Raw genomic sequence first — 18,381 nt, forward strand, 5'->3', positions numbered from 1 at the left:
GGGACATAGAGTTCAATCTCAAAAATGCTTTATCAAGCACATCTTCCAATGCTGTGTGCTTGTGCTCTAAGCCAACATTGTCAATGGAGGCAGTGGGGGGAGGAGAGAGAAGACTCTTTTGCTTCTTATTAGAAATTCAAGGAAGCGAAAGCATGCATGAAGGGAGAGGCATTCAAAAGAGGACAGAGTTGTTTCCATTATTTTTATGGTCCAATTAAAGCCCATCTTCCTAATTCAGAGTTGACAATCCTCTCCAGTGAAGCCTTAGTTCCTGGGGACCAATGAACAGTTTCCTAGATCATCTTGGTAAGGTACACGTGCCTCAACAAGAACATAGTCCCATTAAATGGAAAGTTTACCCAACCTGGGCCAATTAGGAGGGGTTTGTTTCCCTGATTACCCTGCCATAGAAGCATCACTAAGATGCTCCATCTTCCTGGGGACATCCGTATCTTGTGATGAAACGAGGGGAAAGTTCCAGCTTGCTGCCTTCCTAGACTGCTTTATATATAAAGCCCTATTTGCTGGTAATGTGCTTCATCTATTCAATTTCTCCAGCAGACATACTTCTCTTGACCCTGCGTTAATTTGTTTAAGTAAAGATGAGGTACAACGGTGGAAGCTCAGGATGATGGTAATAAAATTGGTATATTCAGGGAGAGCAATCGCTAAAGAGAGTCTGTGTGCTCATATTTTGAAATAGTAATGGAGAAGCAAGAGAAGATGTGATTAGTAAAATTAGGAGTAGAATCTTGTTAGAAAAGAGTGCTCCAGATACAGGAAACTAGGCATCTGGTGGGAAAGCTACGGCTGTAATTCAATCAGGAAATTACCTAATGCATGAAGCAAGGCCATTAGAGAGAGATGTCTCATTACATTAGGACTATGGTATCATCATGCATCCTGTTAATAATAAAGGACCAAAAAAAAAAAGGACCAAAAAGGTTAGTTTTCTTTTGTTTTGCTTTTTCCATTCTAGAATTCATCTGAGGAGCCTTCTGAGAAGGATGCTCTGCAGCCTGGTCGGAATCTAGTAGCTGCTGGGTATGCACTCTATGGTAGTGCCACGATGTTAGTTCTGGCTATGGCCTGTGGAGTCAACTGCTTTATGTTGGATCCGGTAAGAATTCTTCTGGGTAATTAAAAAAAAAAAAAGGAAAGACAACATGTTGGCAAATTGTTGTGGAGAGGTTAGAGGAGGATTATGATAATTGAAGGAAAAAGAAGAAAAAGGTTAGTGGATGCCAAGGAATAGAAAGAAAATGATAAACTTAAAAAAATAAGGGTGGGAGGAGGCAGCTAGATGGCACATTGGATAGAAGACCAGGCCTTCAGTCTAGTGGACCTGGGTTCAAATATGGCCTCATAGTCCCTCTTTGTGTGACTTTAGGGAAGTCACTTAAGCATGCTTGCCTAGCCCTTGCCTTTCTGTTTTAGAGTTATCACTAAGACAGAAAGGAGATTTTTTAAAAGGTGAAGAATATTACAAGAATCATATTATAGGGATTCCCTCTTTAGAATAGGATACATTTTTTCATCCCAAAATTCTTAAATTTTACTAGCATAGGGTTTGCATCATGTTCTTCAAAAGATTACTTCGGGGGGGGGGGGGGCAGCTGGGTAGCTGGGTAGCTCAGTGGATTGAGAACCAGGCCTAGAGATGGGAGGTTCTAGGTTCAAATCTGGCCTCAGGCACTTCCCAGCTGTGTGACCCTGGGCAAGTCATTGCTTAGCCCTTACCAATCTTCTGCCTTGGAAGGTAAGGGTTTGAAAAAAATAGATTACTTCTGCCACATTCTATAGTTCCAGATGGAAGCAAGGTAAACGACACTTCTCCCAGAGCCTTCTGTTAACACCAAGAGTTTTATTGGTATAGAACACAAAGAAATAAAAATAATCATGAGAATTTCTCCCCTTCTACCTCATGGAGAAAAAGAGGATTCATAGATTGTTTAAGGCAATTGCTAATATGGCCTGTTTCTCCAAAAATTTAGAGACTGAATACAAGGTTCCCAAGGTACCACGGAAATTTAAAAATGTTTTTGATTCTATAGATCATCTTCTGCCTGTTAGATGAGTTGTTTTTGTTCAGTTATTTAGAAGGAGGAAGCATTAAATATTTCAAAAAATTCCTTTTCTTTTGACATAATTCTATATTTTATATAAACAGAACATACAAATATAAAACTTATTATTTTATTAGCAAAAATCTCTCATATATTAATGAAATAACAGAAATCATTTTGTGTAGCAATGATATACATTTTACTGAGGGCTTATAAATAATTTAAAAATACTGAATTTAATCATTTTGGACTTGAGAAGATAAAATCATTTAGGGCAAAGTGATTCAAAAGTGACATATGTGAGCACACATATCCTTTTCACCAAATAACAGAATTTGAGAGTTTTTAAGGACTTCAGAGGCAACTTACATCAAAAATCCTACCTGGATAAGAATGATGGGGTTGCTCTCGTTAGTCTCTAAGATTTCCAAATTTATGATCTTATGATCTGTCCTTCAACATATCTATTTTGGCATCCAGCTTTCAAAGACATCCAGGACAGCCCATTGAACTTGGATAGGTTTGATTCTTAGCAAGTTTTTTCTTACATGGAGCCTCTGACTCTTTGCATCTTCCTATTTTGCATCTATTTCTGCTCTCTTGGACCAAATAAAGCATCTCTGTAGTTTTTCAGGACTGAATTTATATCCCTTAAAAATATGGGCGTGTAACACAAAAAAAGTGGACAGCTAGGTGACCCAGTTGATGGATAGAGTGCCATCTTTGTGAGTTCAAATCCAGACTCAGACACTAACTGTGTGACCCTGGGCAAGTTACTTAACACTGTTGACCTCAGTTTCCTCATCTGTAAAATGAGCTGGAGAAGGAAATGTTAACCATTCCAAGTATCTTTGTTAAAAAAAAAACACCAAATATGATGCTATAAGAAATGATAAGCAGGATGATTCCAGGAAAAGTTAGAAAAATCTACATGAACAGATGCAGAGCAAAATAAGCAGAACCTCCATGAGAACAGTGTACACACAGTAACAGTAATATTGTACAATGTAAAAATGCAATGATCTGGGACAATTCTCAAGGACTTATGACAAAGAATGTTATCCACCTACAGAGAAATAACCAATGGAGTCAGATGCAGATCAAAGAATGCTATCTTTCACATTCGTTTATTTATGGTTTTATTTTAGGCTTTTCTTATATATGAGTATTTTCTTACAATAATGACCAATATGGAAGGAAGTATGTTTTGCATGATAATACATGTATAACCCAGATCAAATTGCTTACCATTCCTGAGGGGGAGGGAGGGAGGGAAAGGAGGAAAGGAGACAAATTGGATCTTATAATTTCATAAAATATATGTTGAAAATTGTTATTACATGTCATTGAGAAAATAAAGTATCTTTGAACAAATTATTTAAAAAAACCCAAATAAGATCACAAAGAATCAGAGATGTCTTAAAAACAACTAACGAACAACAAAGCTTTTATACAGTGCTTTAAAGTTTGCAAAACACTTTACAAATATTATCTCACTTGATCCACATAACACAGAAGGTTCCACATAAACAAACAACAACATAAAAACAGTGACAGAACCAGGATTACAACTTCTAGTAAAGGATTAAACCCATGACCCAGGCATATGTTTCTAAAGCAATTTATCCTGTTATCAAACTTATTACTTAACACACACTCTTCAAGTTCCAGATTTACCAGCTGAGATTAACTAGATAAGCAGTTCAGAATACGGACATGCCTGAATTTATATTACATTTGAGTAACTTCAGTGAAGAAAAAAATAAACCTATTCTTTTTTCCAGATTGCAAAAGGATATCTAAAGGTGTAAGTTTTCCTGTATTTGATTCTTTATTTGCCCTCCTGACACCTAACACTCACTGAAAGATAAATGCAAAGTTAATATAGAACTGGTTTCTTTTCTTTTTTTTGGCTGCTATTACTCAAACTGATTTAAACCCTCCCAATGTAAATAACAAATTAGCGCCTGTGGCCTGCTTATTCCTATTCTGTGAGAGCAAGGACTGTATTATCTATAATTTTCACTCCCCTACCCCTTAGTTCAGGGCTTTGTACACTTCAAACACTTAATCAATATTTATGATCTGCATGAAGGAAGGGCGATGGAGAAGAGAATGCCAACAAAAGCCAAATGCAAGGCTAGGGGTGAGATCTGACATACATACATTCTGTAATCTGCTTTCCATAAATCATCATAGCACAAAATATCAATAATATGGAAATAGGTCTTGATCAATGACACATGTAAAACCCAGTGGAATTGTGTGACAGCTGTGGGAGGGGGATGAAGAGAGGGTATGGAAACAACATGAATCTTGTAACTATGGAAAAATATTCTAAATTAATTAATTAAATAAATTTTTCCAAATCGGAAAAATAAATAAATATTTATGATCATAAAAGCCATTTTTTAATCAACCAACAAGCATTTATTACTAGCACCTGGCTAGGCCCTGGGGATACAAAGACAAAAAATCCAAACAGTCCCTGTCCTCAGCAACCTACATTTTATATGGGGAAGACTATATCTGTGCATATGAATATATAGAAATTAAATATTTTTTCTTGGCTTGATGTTTATGCAAACCACAACAATAATGGCAGCCATTTGTATTTGCTTTTGTAGTCAAAAAAGCTTTCACATCTGTTATTTCTGCCTTTGTATTGTGGAGGTGGAGTTTGCTACCTGAACCCTTAGATAATATGGTCAGATGCTGTATATAGTTTCAGTGAATAAGTAGTTGCTTCCTACAGCATCCAGAAAGCATGTTTTCTGGTCTGCATGTGGCTGTTTGCATTATGACATTTTTTTCTAGATAACAGCTTAGTTTGGCATGGACACCGCCCTTTTCCCATCCTTATTGCTGAATCCTACTGTTTACGTGTGAGCGGGTGGCTTGATATGAGCCCCAGACTCTCCAGTGATGATGAATTCTTTATGTGGGGCAATAGTTAGTGACCTGTGTGAAAGAAACATGGTGGGGTGGGCATGGGAAAGAAAGTGTCTCTTGTGTCCTGGTATCCATTATCTCAACACAGATACTTAAACATTATCCTCTACCATAAAGGTAGGGCAGGAAATCCACTATACAAGAAAATCTTGGCTTAATACTTGCCACAGAGCAAAGTGGGAATGTCTGACACTTTCCTCCAATCTCCTTGGAAGGACTTCACCCCACAAGCAAAATCCTGCTGGGTGTATCATATACTTTGCAATGTTTTCAGTCATGTCACATCATGAGTGAATGGTAACTTGGGGCTATCTGCTTGCATTTGCTTACTTAAATAATTCCTATTTCTTTTTTTAAAAGGCTATTGGAGAATTCATTTTGGTTGACAGAGATGTGAAAATAAAAAAGAAAGGTAATATCTACAGTCTTAATGAGGGCTATGCCAAGGACTTTGATCCTGCAGTCACAGAGTATATCCAGAGGAAGAAATTTCCCCAGGTAAGCCCATATGAGTTGGACCATCTCTGTGATGCACACAAGTAAAATACACCACAAAGTTGTATATACTCCAGAACTGGGGCTTTATTGGAGAGATGGGGCATCCTTCCAAGACCAGTGCTCTTAATCATTTTGGGCTCGTGGACCCCTTCGGCAATCTAGTAAAGTCTATAGACAGACCTCTTCTCAGAATAATATTTTAAATGCATAAGATAAAATACATCGGATTACAATTCTACTGAAATATCATTATCAAAATGTAAGAAAAGAAGAGCAAGTCCACAGACCTCTGATTAAGTAAGTATCCTTACCCAAGAGGATAAGATTTAGACAGACAAAAAGAACACTGTTATAAAAACAACAGATATCTATTTTTTCCTGATTTGACTTGTAAAAAAAAAAAGACTGCTAGTTAGATACATAAAACATATATGCATAAATGTGTGTATATGTATGTGTGCATACATATGTGTATACATACATATACGTGTGTGTATAGAATATATATATATATATACATATATATATATATCAGGTAATGGAAGTGGAATAACTACTTTGAATTTTCAGAGAACCAACCACACTTATTGAGTGACTTATTAATTAACCACAAGAGGATTGTGAAATGACAATAAGGAGAAGAATAACACATGTTGTTCTGACCTTTGAGAGTCCAAAGGTTCAATTCCTGGCACCGCCATCAGAATTCTTGCCCACGAGAGAGGTGGGAGGTAGAAGTGAGACAAAACAGGATAATAAAAGTAGCCACCTCTTGCAAGATTAATGAGTTAATTGGTCATAAAACATTTTCAGTTCAACAACCTATGAGCTCAGAGGACACAAGGGGTTCTCTGGGTCAGTATGTGAGTTAAAGCCTCTGGGTTCATTTATCCTTGATGGCGGTCATCCCAAGTGGCATCACTTAACAGTCCCTCCCCTCTGCCCCCCCTCTTCAAATGGGGTTGTGAATGAGACTGGAAGGGGGGAAAATCTTTTTAAAGCTTTTCTTTGTAGAGTTGCAAGTATATATGAACTAGTATCCTCTGCCCCCCACCCTTCTCAATCCCAGTTACTGAGTATCTTGATTTTGGCAGGATAACGCAGCTCCCTATGGTGCAAGATACGTGGGTTCTATGGTGGCAGATGTGCACCGAACACTGGTGTATGGAGGAATCTTTTTGTATCCAGCCAACAAAAAGAGCCCCAAAGGAAAGGTAAACACTGGAAATGGGCTCTGTGTGCAACATAGAGCAGTTTAAATTAGGTACTAAGAAGGTTATTATTATTTTTTTCAGAGAAGGTTATTAATGGACTGCTGAGAAGTACTGTGGCATGTTCTTTGGTTTAAAGATAGTCATACTTGAAGAGGCAGCTAGATGGCAAAGTGTATAGAGTGCCAGGCAAAACTGGACTTAGACACATTAGCTGTGTGACCCTGTACAAGTCATTTAACCCTGTTTACCTCAATTTCCTGATCTATAAAATGAGAAAGAGAAAGAAATGGTGAACCATTCCAGCATCTCTGCCAAGAAGACGCCCAAAAGGAGTCATGAAAAGTCAGACACTGAAATGACTAAATAGCATAGTCAGAAGTCAGGGTGGGTCTAGAGTGTGAAGTAAATGACGTCCAGAGAGCTCTTCCATGTCTATGATTTGTGATTTCATCACCATACAGAATTCCTAGTGTAGAAAACTATTTCTACCAAAGCAGATCACCAAGTGATCTAAAAGGTATAATCTTATAGAACTGCCAGGGGGCACTGATAGGTTTAGCAAATTGCCCGAGGTCACACAGTAATTATTTGTCAGAGACAGGACCTGAACCCGGGTCCTCTTGGCCTTCCAAGACTGGGCTTCTACACTATTCCACTTCGTATTTGTTTTTTGAAGAATTTTAATAGAGCCTTTTAGCTATTCATGTTACTACTTTTGCAAGGAAAGTATGGCTCTGTTGTGAAACTGGTACAAGATATGGTTCAGTTGCTGATTACACTGATATATTACAAGACTCCTATTTGGGTTTTTCTCAAATAGTAAATGTAATTTCTTATGTCTACCTTATTTTAAGTAGGGAAGCCAGCAGGAGGGAAGAGTTTAGGGCAAAGATAATGAATTCAGTTTAGGTCATTTGAATTTAAGCCATACATGTAATATCTAGTTGATGTCCAGTGGGCATTTGGAGATGTGGAACTCGAGTTCAGGAGAGAGAAAAGGGCTGTATATGGACGCCTTCACATGGAGATTGAACATTTGCCATACAACAGTCACCAGGCTACTGTGTGGGCAACAGGAAATATGTCACAGTCTGAAAACAGTGAATTTAGACCCGAGATCAAATCTTGGTTGTACTGCTTACTACCTAAGTGACTTTTTACAAATTATTCTCTTTGAGGGGGCAGCTGGGTAGCTCAGTGGATTGAAAGCCAGCCCTAGAGACGGGAGGTCCTAGGTTCAAATCTGGCCTCAGACACTTCCCAGCTGTGTGACCCTGGGCAAGTCACTTGACCCCCATTGCCTAGCCCTTACCACTCTTTTGCCTTGGAGCTAATACTCAGTATTGACTCCAAGACGGAAGGTAAGGGTTTAAAAAAAAAAAACAAAAAACAAATTATTCTCTTTGAGCTTCATTTTCTTCCCATGTTAGAGGAGAAGTTTGCATTCTAAAGCTTGCAACTCAATTGTTCTTGTCCTTTCTTTTCTAGCTGAGACTCCTGTATGAATGTAACCCAATGGCTTTTGTCATAGAAAGAGCTGGGGGACTGGCTACCACGGGAAGTAAAAATGTTCTGGACATCCTTCCTACTGACATCCATGAGAGAGCACCAGTGATTCTGGGGTCCCCCGATGATGTGAATGAGTTCCTAGAGATTTACAAGAAGCATGCTGGGAAGTGAAGAGTTCGTCTTCCCTCACAGGCTGGCACATCAAAAAGAAAAAGACCAAAGATTATATTGCACTCTGTGAATGGTTCAACTTCCAGAGCAGAACAACACCAAAGCACTTTTTATTTCCCACAATCCTTTTGCTATACCAAATGCTGTATGGTGCTTTGGGTAACCTAACCAAGATGCAGTTTCTATAGTACCACAAATGCTGAAGATATTTTGAGAAGTAGGGGAGCAAAAGAGGAAATAAAATCATTCTTCCGTTAAAAAAAATTTCAGTGATTTTTTGTTAAAGGTCACATCTAATAATTACTTGTTTTGTGACATCTACTTCTACTTTATAGGTATGGTGCCTAGGAAGAAATGGAAATAGACACCATGTTCTTATGAGCCTTAACTTATAAAGTGGAGGCAAGTGGTCCATGTATCTTATGGCACTTAATTCGAGGAGAAAGTTTCCCCATAAATGTGTTTAACCAGGTCACAGAGAGCAGAACATGATTTCACTCAATTTTGACATTTTAAAAATTAAAACCCTTACCTGAATTTGTAGTCAGAAGACCTAATTTGAAGCCTTGCTCTGCTTAGTGCTTTTTTTTTCTTTCTTTCAAATCTTTTTTTCCTGTCTTGGTAATAACTCTAAGACAGAAGGACAAATGGGATTAAATGACCTGCCCAGGATCACATACCTAGGAAGTGTCTGAGGTCAAGATTTGAACTCAGGTCTTCCTGGCTCCAGACCTGGCATTCTATCCACTGTGCCTCCTAGCTGCCCTATTTAGAGGATATGGGTATATATAAACATATATACATACACACACACACACACACACATATAGAAACAAGGACTAGATATGTGATTTTATTAGTATAGAGAACTCTCAGGTTAGGAAACTCACTCTACCAAAGCAGATTAGCACAATCTCTACAACTTAAAGCAATAGAGAACTTTCTAGAATACAGTCCTATAACTTCCCCAAGGTCAAACAGTTGATATGTCCAAAGTGTAATTTGAACCCAGGTCTTCTTGACTTCAAAGTCAGCTGTCTCTACATACCATATGTCTATACATTTATACATACATTCATGTATATCTGTATATCCCTGGTAATGTGCCTCTTCCATAAAATTTTAAAGTAAGAAGGAACCCGATCTCATCCAATGCTCTCACACATTAGATGAGGAACCTTAGGAACCTTCATAGAGATTGTGACTTTAGCAGGATTACAGTTACCTTAGTGGCAGCACCAGCTCAGTCTCTATTATTCCACGTTGCCTCTCAAATGTGAGGCCCTCCTTACTTCCAATCAGAATTCAAGTTCATTTAATGGACATTTATTAAGTGCCTACTACATGCAAAGCATTCTTTTGAGTAGTAAGTTCCTTGAAGGAATGGACTATCTTTTGCCTCTTTTTCTACCCCCAGTGCTTAGCAAGATATCTGGCATATAGTTGTTCATCCTTTGTCTTTCTAGGAGCACCACTAAGATCTCGGGTGATGCCTTGTTGACTTGTTTGGGAATGAGATTCAAGTGAGGCAGAGTTGAACAAAGTCTTCACCCTCTCTCTCTTCCAGAGTCATTGCAGTCCAGTGGCAGGACAAAAGTCAAGATGACTGGTGATGGTTGTGACACAGTGGATGGCCTTGGCATCTTTGACGTCTGACCAAGTTCTAGGCACTCATAGGGTTTGCTTCAGCCACCTTCATGGTCCTTGGAACAAATTGTTCTCATCCTACCATTCTACCCTTTACCTGCGTAGGGGTAGACGTCCCCGTAATGGGGATGAGTTCTGTTGGTTACCCTCAGCCTGGTTTAGATTGTCTGCCAAAATGATTTTACCAGGTGTCATCACTACACATGTTATAACTTCTTGGAGTCATAGGTGAGACTTGGGTGAAAGATGGACACCAAAAGAGGATGAGCAGCCCTGAAGGCAAGCCCAGAGATACTAATCCTTCCTGTATACTCCATACACCCCCCCATAGTAGGCTCTTAATAAATGTTTATTAATCAGTTGAAGTATTGGATACACAAAAACACAAATGGCACAGTGGCTAACCTCAAAGAATTTAGAGGGGTCTTTGGGGGTCTCGGATATAACAAGTCCAAATATAAAGATGAAACCTGTCCCCATTCTAGACCTGTATTAGACCTATTTAGACCTAGACCAATCTAGAACGAATTCTAGATTTCATTCAAGGCTAGCCCTTTATCTACTTTGCTATACTGACTTTCATACATGTAAGAGGTTCTTTCTTACTCTAAGAGTTTATGAAAGAGGCACATTACCAGGGACATATAGATATACGTGTATTATAAATGTAAAAACATATGGGGTGGGGAGACAGCTGATTTCTGCTGACACACGTACATACGCCTCTCATCTATCATTTAATCTGAAGGGATTGCCTGGGGAGCTGAGACACTTCAAATAGCCGCCCACAGTCATACAAACTATTGGAGTCAGAGGCAGAATCTGAACTTGGGTCTTCCTGACTCCAAGGCTAGCCCTCTAACCACTTTGCCACACTGACTCTCATAAATGTAAATATAGTAACAAATAAAACAGAAATATGAGAGCACTAGTAACTGGTGAGTAGGTGGAAAGCAGGTGAAGGGATGGATTTGTAATGGCTTCAGGATTAAATGAGATGATATAGAGAGAGCTCTGTGCAACCTTTTTATAAATGCACAATATTAATACGTACATGTGAATGTACTATATAAATACGTACATGTGGTATATTTATATATATATAAATGTGTGTATATGTATATAAATGCTAGATATTATTATTAACTTGCTTACAGTTTAGAAAAAGAACAGAATCACCCAACATTTTGTGAGAGGAGACCTTTTTTTTAATCTTCCGAGATCTTTGAGTCCAATAATTGAGCTTGATTTGGGGTCTTCTTCCCAGATCATTGAGCCCAGTTACTGGAACATATATATATATAAAGACTTCTAAAGTCTTCGGTGTTGAATTTATTTCTCTCCTTTGAGTCTCAGGACAAATCGGTGAGAAAGGGACTATGGGATTTTTTTTAATGGATGAGGAAACTGAGGCATGAAGAGATTAAGTAGCTAGCCAGCAAGTATGGAGTTAGGATTTGTCTGAGCATGTGTTTCTAACTCCAAGTCCCTTATTCTGTGCCTTATTTCATACTGCCCCCTAGTCACTAGAAAGGGAAAGGGAGAGAGAAAAACTAACACTCAAGTTCCTGATTTTGGAAGGAGGAAATGGGGGGGGGGGGGGCAGCTTCATGCTGTATTTTTCTTCATGCTGAGAATTCTAGTAAACCATAGTGGGCAAGGAGGTTGGGGGGGGGGGCTGGAGATGGGGGGTCAGACTGGATGAGGTGATAAAGCAGTCAACTTATGGATCTAAGATCTGGTATGGCTTTTAGATTTCCTGAAAAATACTGATCTGCTTACTTGCCGAGAACTCCAGAACTATAAGAAATATTGCCTTAGCTGTGGGAACCTGGACAGGTCCCTTAACCCTTGTTGCCTGCTGTTACCATTCTTCTGCCTTAGAAGCCATAGACAGCATTGATTCTAAGAGGAAGGTAAGAGCCGAACAAGTAAATTTCAGCACAAGTCACATAAAGATGGCAGTTGAATCCTTGGGAGCTAATGAAATCCTCAAGTGAAATAGTAAAGAGGGACAACAGAAGAAGACCTGAGTTGAAATTCTGCCTCAGACACTGGTTCTGTGACCCTGGGCAAGTCACTTAATCTCTGTCTGCCTCTATTTCCTCATCTGTAGAATGGGGATAATAACAGTACCCACCTCCCAAAGTCATTGTAAGGATCAAATGAGAAAACAATTATAAAGTGCTTAGCATAGTTCCTGGCATGTAGTAAGCCTTATATGAATTTTGGTTATTATTATATACTAGAGACACTAGAAAGTGCAGTGACTAGAACTCTAGAATTTGAGTCAGGAAGATCTGAGTTCAAATTTGGCCTCAGACACTTTCTATGCTTTCTAGCATGGGACCAGGGTCAAGTTATGGAACCTCTGCCTGACCCAGTTTCCTCATCTGTAAAAAGAGGATAACAATAGCACCTATCTCCTCCCAGAGTTGTTGTATGGATCAAACGTGAGAATAATTGTAAACTGTTTAATACAGGGCCTGGCACAAGTGCTATAAAAATGTTATCTGTTATTATTAATAATCATACCGTTACCCAGGTCTATCTGTACCTTTAAGGAAAGAGTCAGACATTTCATTCACCCTTTTATGGACCTTTAACTGGGAATGCAATGCAGTCTCCACATTTATTCATAGCCAGCAAGAACTTTGGCATTTGGCGAAAGGTCACCAGCTACAATTACAGACTGTATGGGTAACTCAAACTCCTAACATTTGCGAGGAGTTGCAGAGTGATGGAGGCACCTGGCTGTCAGCTGTGGGCCAGATGGTGCTAGAAATAGCCAATTCTCCCTGGGGCCCCTTGGCTAGCCTAGGTTATGATTCACCCTGGGATAGGAGTTTCCTTGAAGAGGATGCTGACAAGATGACACCCCCCACCCTCCCAATTACACTTTTAGTCCAATATTTCAATATAATTTCATCTTCACTGAATATCTGATATCACCGTTTCCTCTCCCCTATACTGAAGAATATTATTAGATCAGGAAAAGACCCTAAAGAGATTATCCAAACCAGCACTCTCATTTGACAAAAGAAGAAAATGAGACCCAGCTCACATAGCAAATGAGTTCCCTGGCCAGGAAGAGGCTACTAATTCCCAATCGAATGTCCTTTTCCATCTTATCACACACATCCTTGTTTTAAGCACATATATCCACACACGAACTTTATTTATGCCTTTTGTTTTTATATCAATATCAGCAGAACTCTTACTGAAATAAGAGAAGTCAAATTGATATTCTATTCACTAGGGCAGGCATTCTAAAACTGCTCTTTTCCCTTCAAAGCTCTCATGGCACCCCTACCTCTACCTTCTCTGTCTAGGAGTTCTTCTCATACTCTACTGAAAAAACCAATGACATTTGCTGCCTTCCTTTTTCCCTTCTCTTCATCTGATGCATTTTCTGAAATCACCCCCTTCTCTCTCCTCCTTTAGTCCAGTCTCTGATGAAAAAATGGTCTTTCTTCTTGCCAAAGGCCACCTCTTTACAGGTATCCTAAGTTCCACTCCTGGTATTACCCAGAAGAATGTCCCTATTATTGTCCTGACTCTCTCTCTATTCTGCAACATCTCCCTAACTTCTGGCACTCTTTCTACCCCTTCCCTGTTGGGTACGATTCAAATCAAGCAAACCAATTCAAGTTGGGAAGTATTTATGAAAAACCTACCATGTTCCAGGAACTATAATAAGCACTAGGAATACAAAATTAAAAAATGTAAAAACTCCCCACCAAGACAATCTTTGATCTTAAAGTGCTCAAAATCTAATGGGAGAGACAATATGGAAACAACTATGCATAGCAAGTGCTTTATAGGACAAATTGAAAAATAATCACAAGAGAGGCCAGTTAGGTGGTTCAGTGACTTGAGAGCCAGACCTAGAGACAAGAGGTCCTGACGTCAAATCTGGCCTCAGATATGTCCTACCTGCAAAACCCTGGGCAAGTCACCTAGTCCCCATTACCCCTTACTGCTCTTCTGCCTTGGGACTAATATACAGTATTGATTCCAAGATGGAAGGTAAGGGGCTTTTAAAAAGAAAAGAATCATAAGCAGAAGGAACTAGCATGAAGAGGGACCAGGAAAGCTTTCTTATGGAAGGTGGGATTTTAGCTGGCACTTGAAGAAAACCAAGGAAGACAATAGGTAGATCAGGAAGGAGAGAATTCCTGGCATAGAGAACAGCTAGTAAAGATGCTTAGAGTTAGGAGATCCAGTGTTTTGTTCAAGGAACAGTAGGAGACCAGAGTGTAGTGTGTAAGTAGCCTGGAAAGGTAGAAATGGATTAGGTTACTTAGGGTTTTAAAGGTCCAAAAGAGTGATGGTCAGAAACTAAACAGAGGGAAATTGGATGGAGAATAATACACAGTAATCATAATGGTACAATTTTTTTAGAAGTCTAATAAAGACCTCAATTCATAAATACATGGAGAAATGATCTGAATGTATAAGAATATAATTCATTCCCCAAATGCTAAATGGTCAAAGGATATGAACAGGCAATTCTCAGACAAAGTAATTAAAGCTCTATATAATCATGCCCCCAAATGCTCTCAATCACTATTAATTAGAGAAATGCAAATCAAAGTACCATCCCACACCTATCAGACTGGCTATTATGTCAGAAAAAGAAAATGGCAAAACTTGGAGAGGATGTGAGAAAACAGACATGAATGCACTCTTGGTGGAGTTGTGAACTGATTCAGTCCTTCTGAAGAGCAATTTGGACCTATGCCCAAAGGGCTATAAAACAACTTGTGACCAGGCAATAGCATTACCTTTAGGTTTATATCCCAAAGAGATTAAAAAAAGCAAAAAGGGGGGAGGGCCTATATGTACAAAAATACTTAAAGCAGCTCTTTTTGTGAGGGCAAAGAATTGGAAAGTGAAGGGAAAACTAGCAACTGGGGAACGTCTGAGAAAGTTATAGTAGTAATGGAATATTTTTATGCTGTAAGATATGACCAGCAGGAGGAGGTCAGAAAAACCTGAAAGGACTTCCATGAACTGAAACAGAGAAAAATGAGCAGAACCAGGAGAACACTGTACACAGTAACAGAAATATTGTATAATGAACAACTGTGAATGACTTAGCTATTCTCAGTAATACAATGATCCAAAAAAATCCCAAAGGATTCATGATAAAAAAAAGTATCATCTGCTTCCAGAGAAGGAATTAATGGACTCTAAATCCAGACCAAAGCAATCTTTTTTTCTCTTTCTTAATTTTTTTACTTGAGTTTCCTTCCATAAAAGGATTAATATGGAAAAATGTTTTACATGATTGCACATGTAAAATCTATATGAGATTGCTTACCATCTCAGTGGAGTGAGGAGAGAGAGAATTTAAGACAAATTCTTTTTTAAATATTCAAAACTTTCTACATGTTAGTGGTTAAAAATTAAACTTTAAAAAAAGACAAAAAGATTTTATATTTAATTCTGAAGGCAATAGATAATCACTAGTGATTATTGAATAGGACAATTACATTGTCAGGCTTATGTTTTTGAGTATTATTTTGATAGTTGAGTAGAGAATGGGCTGGACTGGGGAAAGACTGGGGCAGGAAGACCAAACATCAGGTTATAGCAACAATTTCTGTATGAGGTGATAGGGTCATCTGCATCAGGGGCATTGGTAATATCAGAGAAGAGAAATGATCATATTCTAGAGATGTTTCCAATGTAGAACCTATAGGACTTGACTACTGATTGGATAGGTAGAGTGAGAGAGTGAGGAGTCAAGGATGGCAGGTAGATTGTGAGCTTGGAGACAGGGAAGATGATGGTGCCCTTCATAGTGATAAGGAATTTGGAAAGGGGAAGACTTTAGTAGAGGGAAAACAGTGACTTTGGCTTGGGATATGTTAAATTTAAGATATCTATATAACATCACTTCAATATGTCCAGTATTAGAGATGTAAGACTGGAGTTCATGAGAGAAGTTAAGGCTGAACAAGTAAATTTCAGCATAAGTCACATAAAGATGGCAATTGAGTCCTTGGGAGCTAATGAAATCCTCAAGTGAAATAGTAAAGAGGGACAACAGAAGAAGAACTAAAGTTAGTGGGAATATCCAGCAAAAGGAATTAAAAAGGAGCAGTCCAAAGTAAGGGGAGAGGGAGAAGCTGGGTGGCTTGGTGGATAAAGAGCCAGGGAGGTCCTGGGTTCTGTGGAAAGGAAAACTGAATCAAGCTTTGGCATTTCTGCCACTGAGGTGGAGAAGACAGCAGTTGAAATGTTAGAGTGAAGATTGATGGACAGAAATGACAATTTGTGGGGGAAGGGTCGAGTTGGAGAGTGACCGTTGCTCTTGGGGGTACTCTCTCCTGGTCCTCAGACTGGAAGGAGCACTCTCTCCCTGTCTCAGGATAGAAGTACCTCTATTCCTGGATTTTTCCCAACTGTGTGCTCTACCTGGATCCTGTGATCATGTCATCAAAGTGATTTAAGGGGAGCAGTTTGAACTATAGCACTGGTCTTTAGGGGCACTAGCCTGAAGAGACAGGCCTATCAGCTCTGAAGGTCAGAATCTTTTCTTCATCTTGCTGTCCACTGCTAAAGACTTTGAACTTAAGAAAGCTAGCATAAATTCGCATAGACAGGAATAAAAGAAACCCTCCACAAACCTACGAGGCCTGACCTCAGCTCAAAAGCTGAGAGACTTAAACCCAATCTGTGGCAAAGTGTAGGGAAATACCTATTCCCTCTACCCTGATACCTTCCCAATCTAAACTTGTTATTAAATTCATCTTCAGTAAATAAATGCAGCCAGATTATCTTTGTAAGGGTAAGGGGTAATCTTACCTTTATAAAGGTAAGATTATCTTTGAAGGGAGTAAGGGTTTTTTAGGGGAGAAGGTTCTCTGAAACCTCAAGTACCCCAAATCTTGAGGTGCCCTTCTGTGCCACTCCCCGCTTCCTCCACTGATATAATATCTGTCCTCGGAGTATTTTATTAAAGTTAAGATCTAGTCCCAGGTACTTCCTAGCTGTTTGACCCTAGGAAAGTCACTTACCTCCCATTGTTTAGCCATTACCACTCTTCTGCCTTGAAACACAGAATTGATTCCAAGATGGAAGGTAAGGGTTTTTAAAAGGGTAAAAAAGTAGAGGGAGAATCAGAAAGAAGTATTACAAAAACTTAGACAGAAGTATCAAGGAAAAGATGATTAACTATCAAAGGCTATGGAAAAGTCAAGAAAAAAGAAGATTGAGAAAAGGCCATTAGATTTGGCAATTAAGAGATCATTAGTGATTTTGGAGAGGACAATTTCAGTTGAATGATGAAACCAGATGGCAAGGAGTTAGGAAGAGACTGAGAAGAAAGCAAATGGATTTAATAATTGTAGATGGTCTTCTCAGGGCATTTAGTCATGAAAGGGAAGACAGACATAGGATAATAACTATTGGGGTTAGACAGATTTAAAAAATGCTGTATCTCTGTTACTCTTAAAATAATCTTCAATAGGGGGCAGCTGGGTAGCTCAGTGGATTGAGAGCCAGGCCTAGAGATGGGAGGTCCTAGGTTCAAATTTGGCTTCAGACACTTCCCAGCTGTGTGACCCTGGGCAAGTCACTTAATCCCCATTGCCTAGCTCTTACCCCTCTTCTGCCTTGGAACCAATACACAGTATTGATTCCACAACAGAAGGCAAGGGTTTAAAAAAAAAATCTTCAATAGATCCTACTCTCATGGAAGGTATCATCTCTCCTCTTTGCGGCTAAAACTTATTTTAAAAAATCATCTACACTCAATTGTTGAAGGGGATTGAAGAAGGAAAGGTTCATTAATACTGGTATATGATGTCCTATTAGTGAAACTGCTATTTTGTAAAACATTTTGAAACTATACTCCCAAAGTTGCAAAATTATGTATAGTTTTTGATCAATGACATTATTATTAGGTATGTATCCCAAAAAGGTAAAAAGAAAAAACCTCATATGCACAAAAATATTTGTAAGTGTATCTTCCTTTTGTTATTGTTGTTTGGTTGTGTCTGACTCTTCATGTCCCCATTTGGGGTTTTCTTGGCAAAGATATTGGAGTGATTTGCCATTTTGTTTTCCAGATCATTTTACAGATGAGGATATTGAGGCAAACAGGATAAAGTGACTTATCCAGGTCACATAGCTAGAAGTGTCTGATATTGGATTTGAACTCAGGGACGCTTCAGTCTGGGCACTCTATCCACTGCATCACCCATTGTGGTAGAATAGAGGAGTAAAATGAGACATGCATGTTCAGACACAATCAACAGTTGAATTTGTTTTGTTTGACTATACTTTTTTGTTTCAGGAGAAGGTTTTTATTT

The 18,381-nt window shown here is 38.8% G+C and overlaps 1 protein-coding gene across 1 annotated transcript in view; it reads left to right on the top strand.

The window, feature by feature from the left end:
- The window catches only part of FBP1 (fructose-bisphosphatase 1), a 34,370-nt gene extending 25,696 nt beyond the window's left edge, over window positions 1-8,674 (top strand). The window contains exons 4-7 of the mRNA XM_001367643.5: window positions 980-1,120; window positions 5,379-5,516; window positions 6,611-6,730; window positions 8,219-8,674. Coding sequence (XP_001367680.1) covers window positions 980-1,120; window positions 5,379-5,516; window positions 6,611-6,730; window positions 8,219-8,410 — 591 coding nt within the window. The 3' untranslated portion in view covers window positions 8,411-8,674. The remainder of the gene's footprint in view (window positions 1-979; window positions 1,121-5,378; window positions 5,517-6,610; window positions 6,731-8,218) is intronic.
- The last annotated feature ends 9,707 nt before the right edge of the window (window positions 8,675-18,381 follow it).

This window comes from Monodelphis domestica, chromosome 7 (genome assembly GCF_027887165.1).
Source record: "Monodelphis domestica isolate mMonDom1 chromosome 7, mMonDom1.pri, whole genome shotgun sequence".
Taxonomy (NCBI): Eukaryota; Metazoa; Chordata; class Mammalia; order Didelphimorphia; family Didelphidae; genus Monodelphis; species Monodelphis domestica.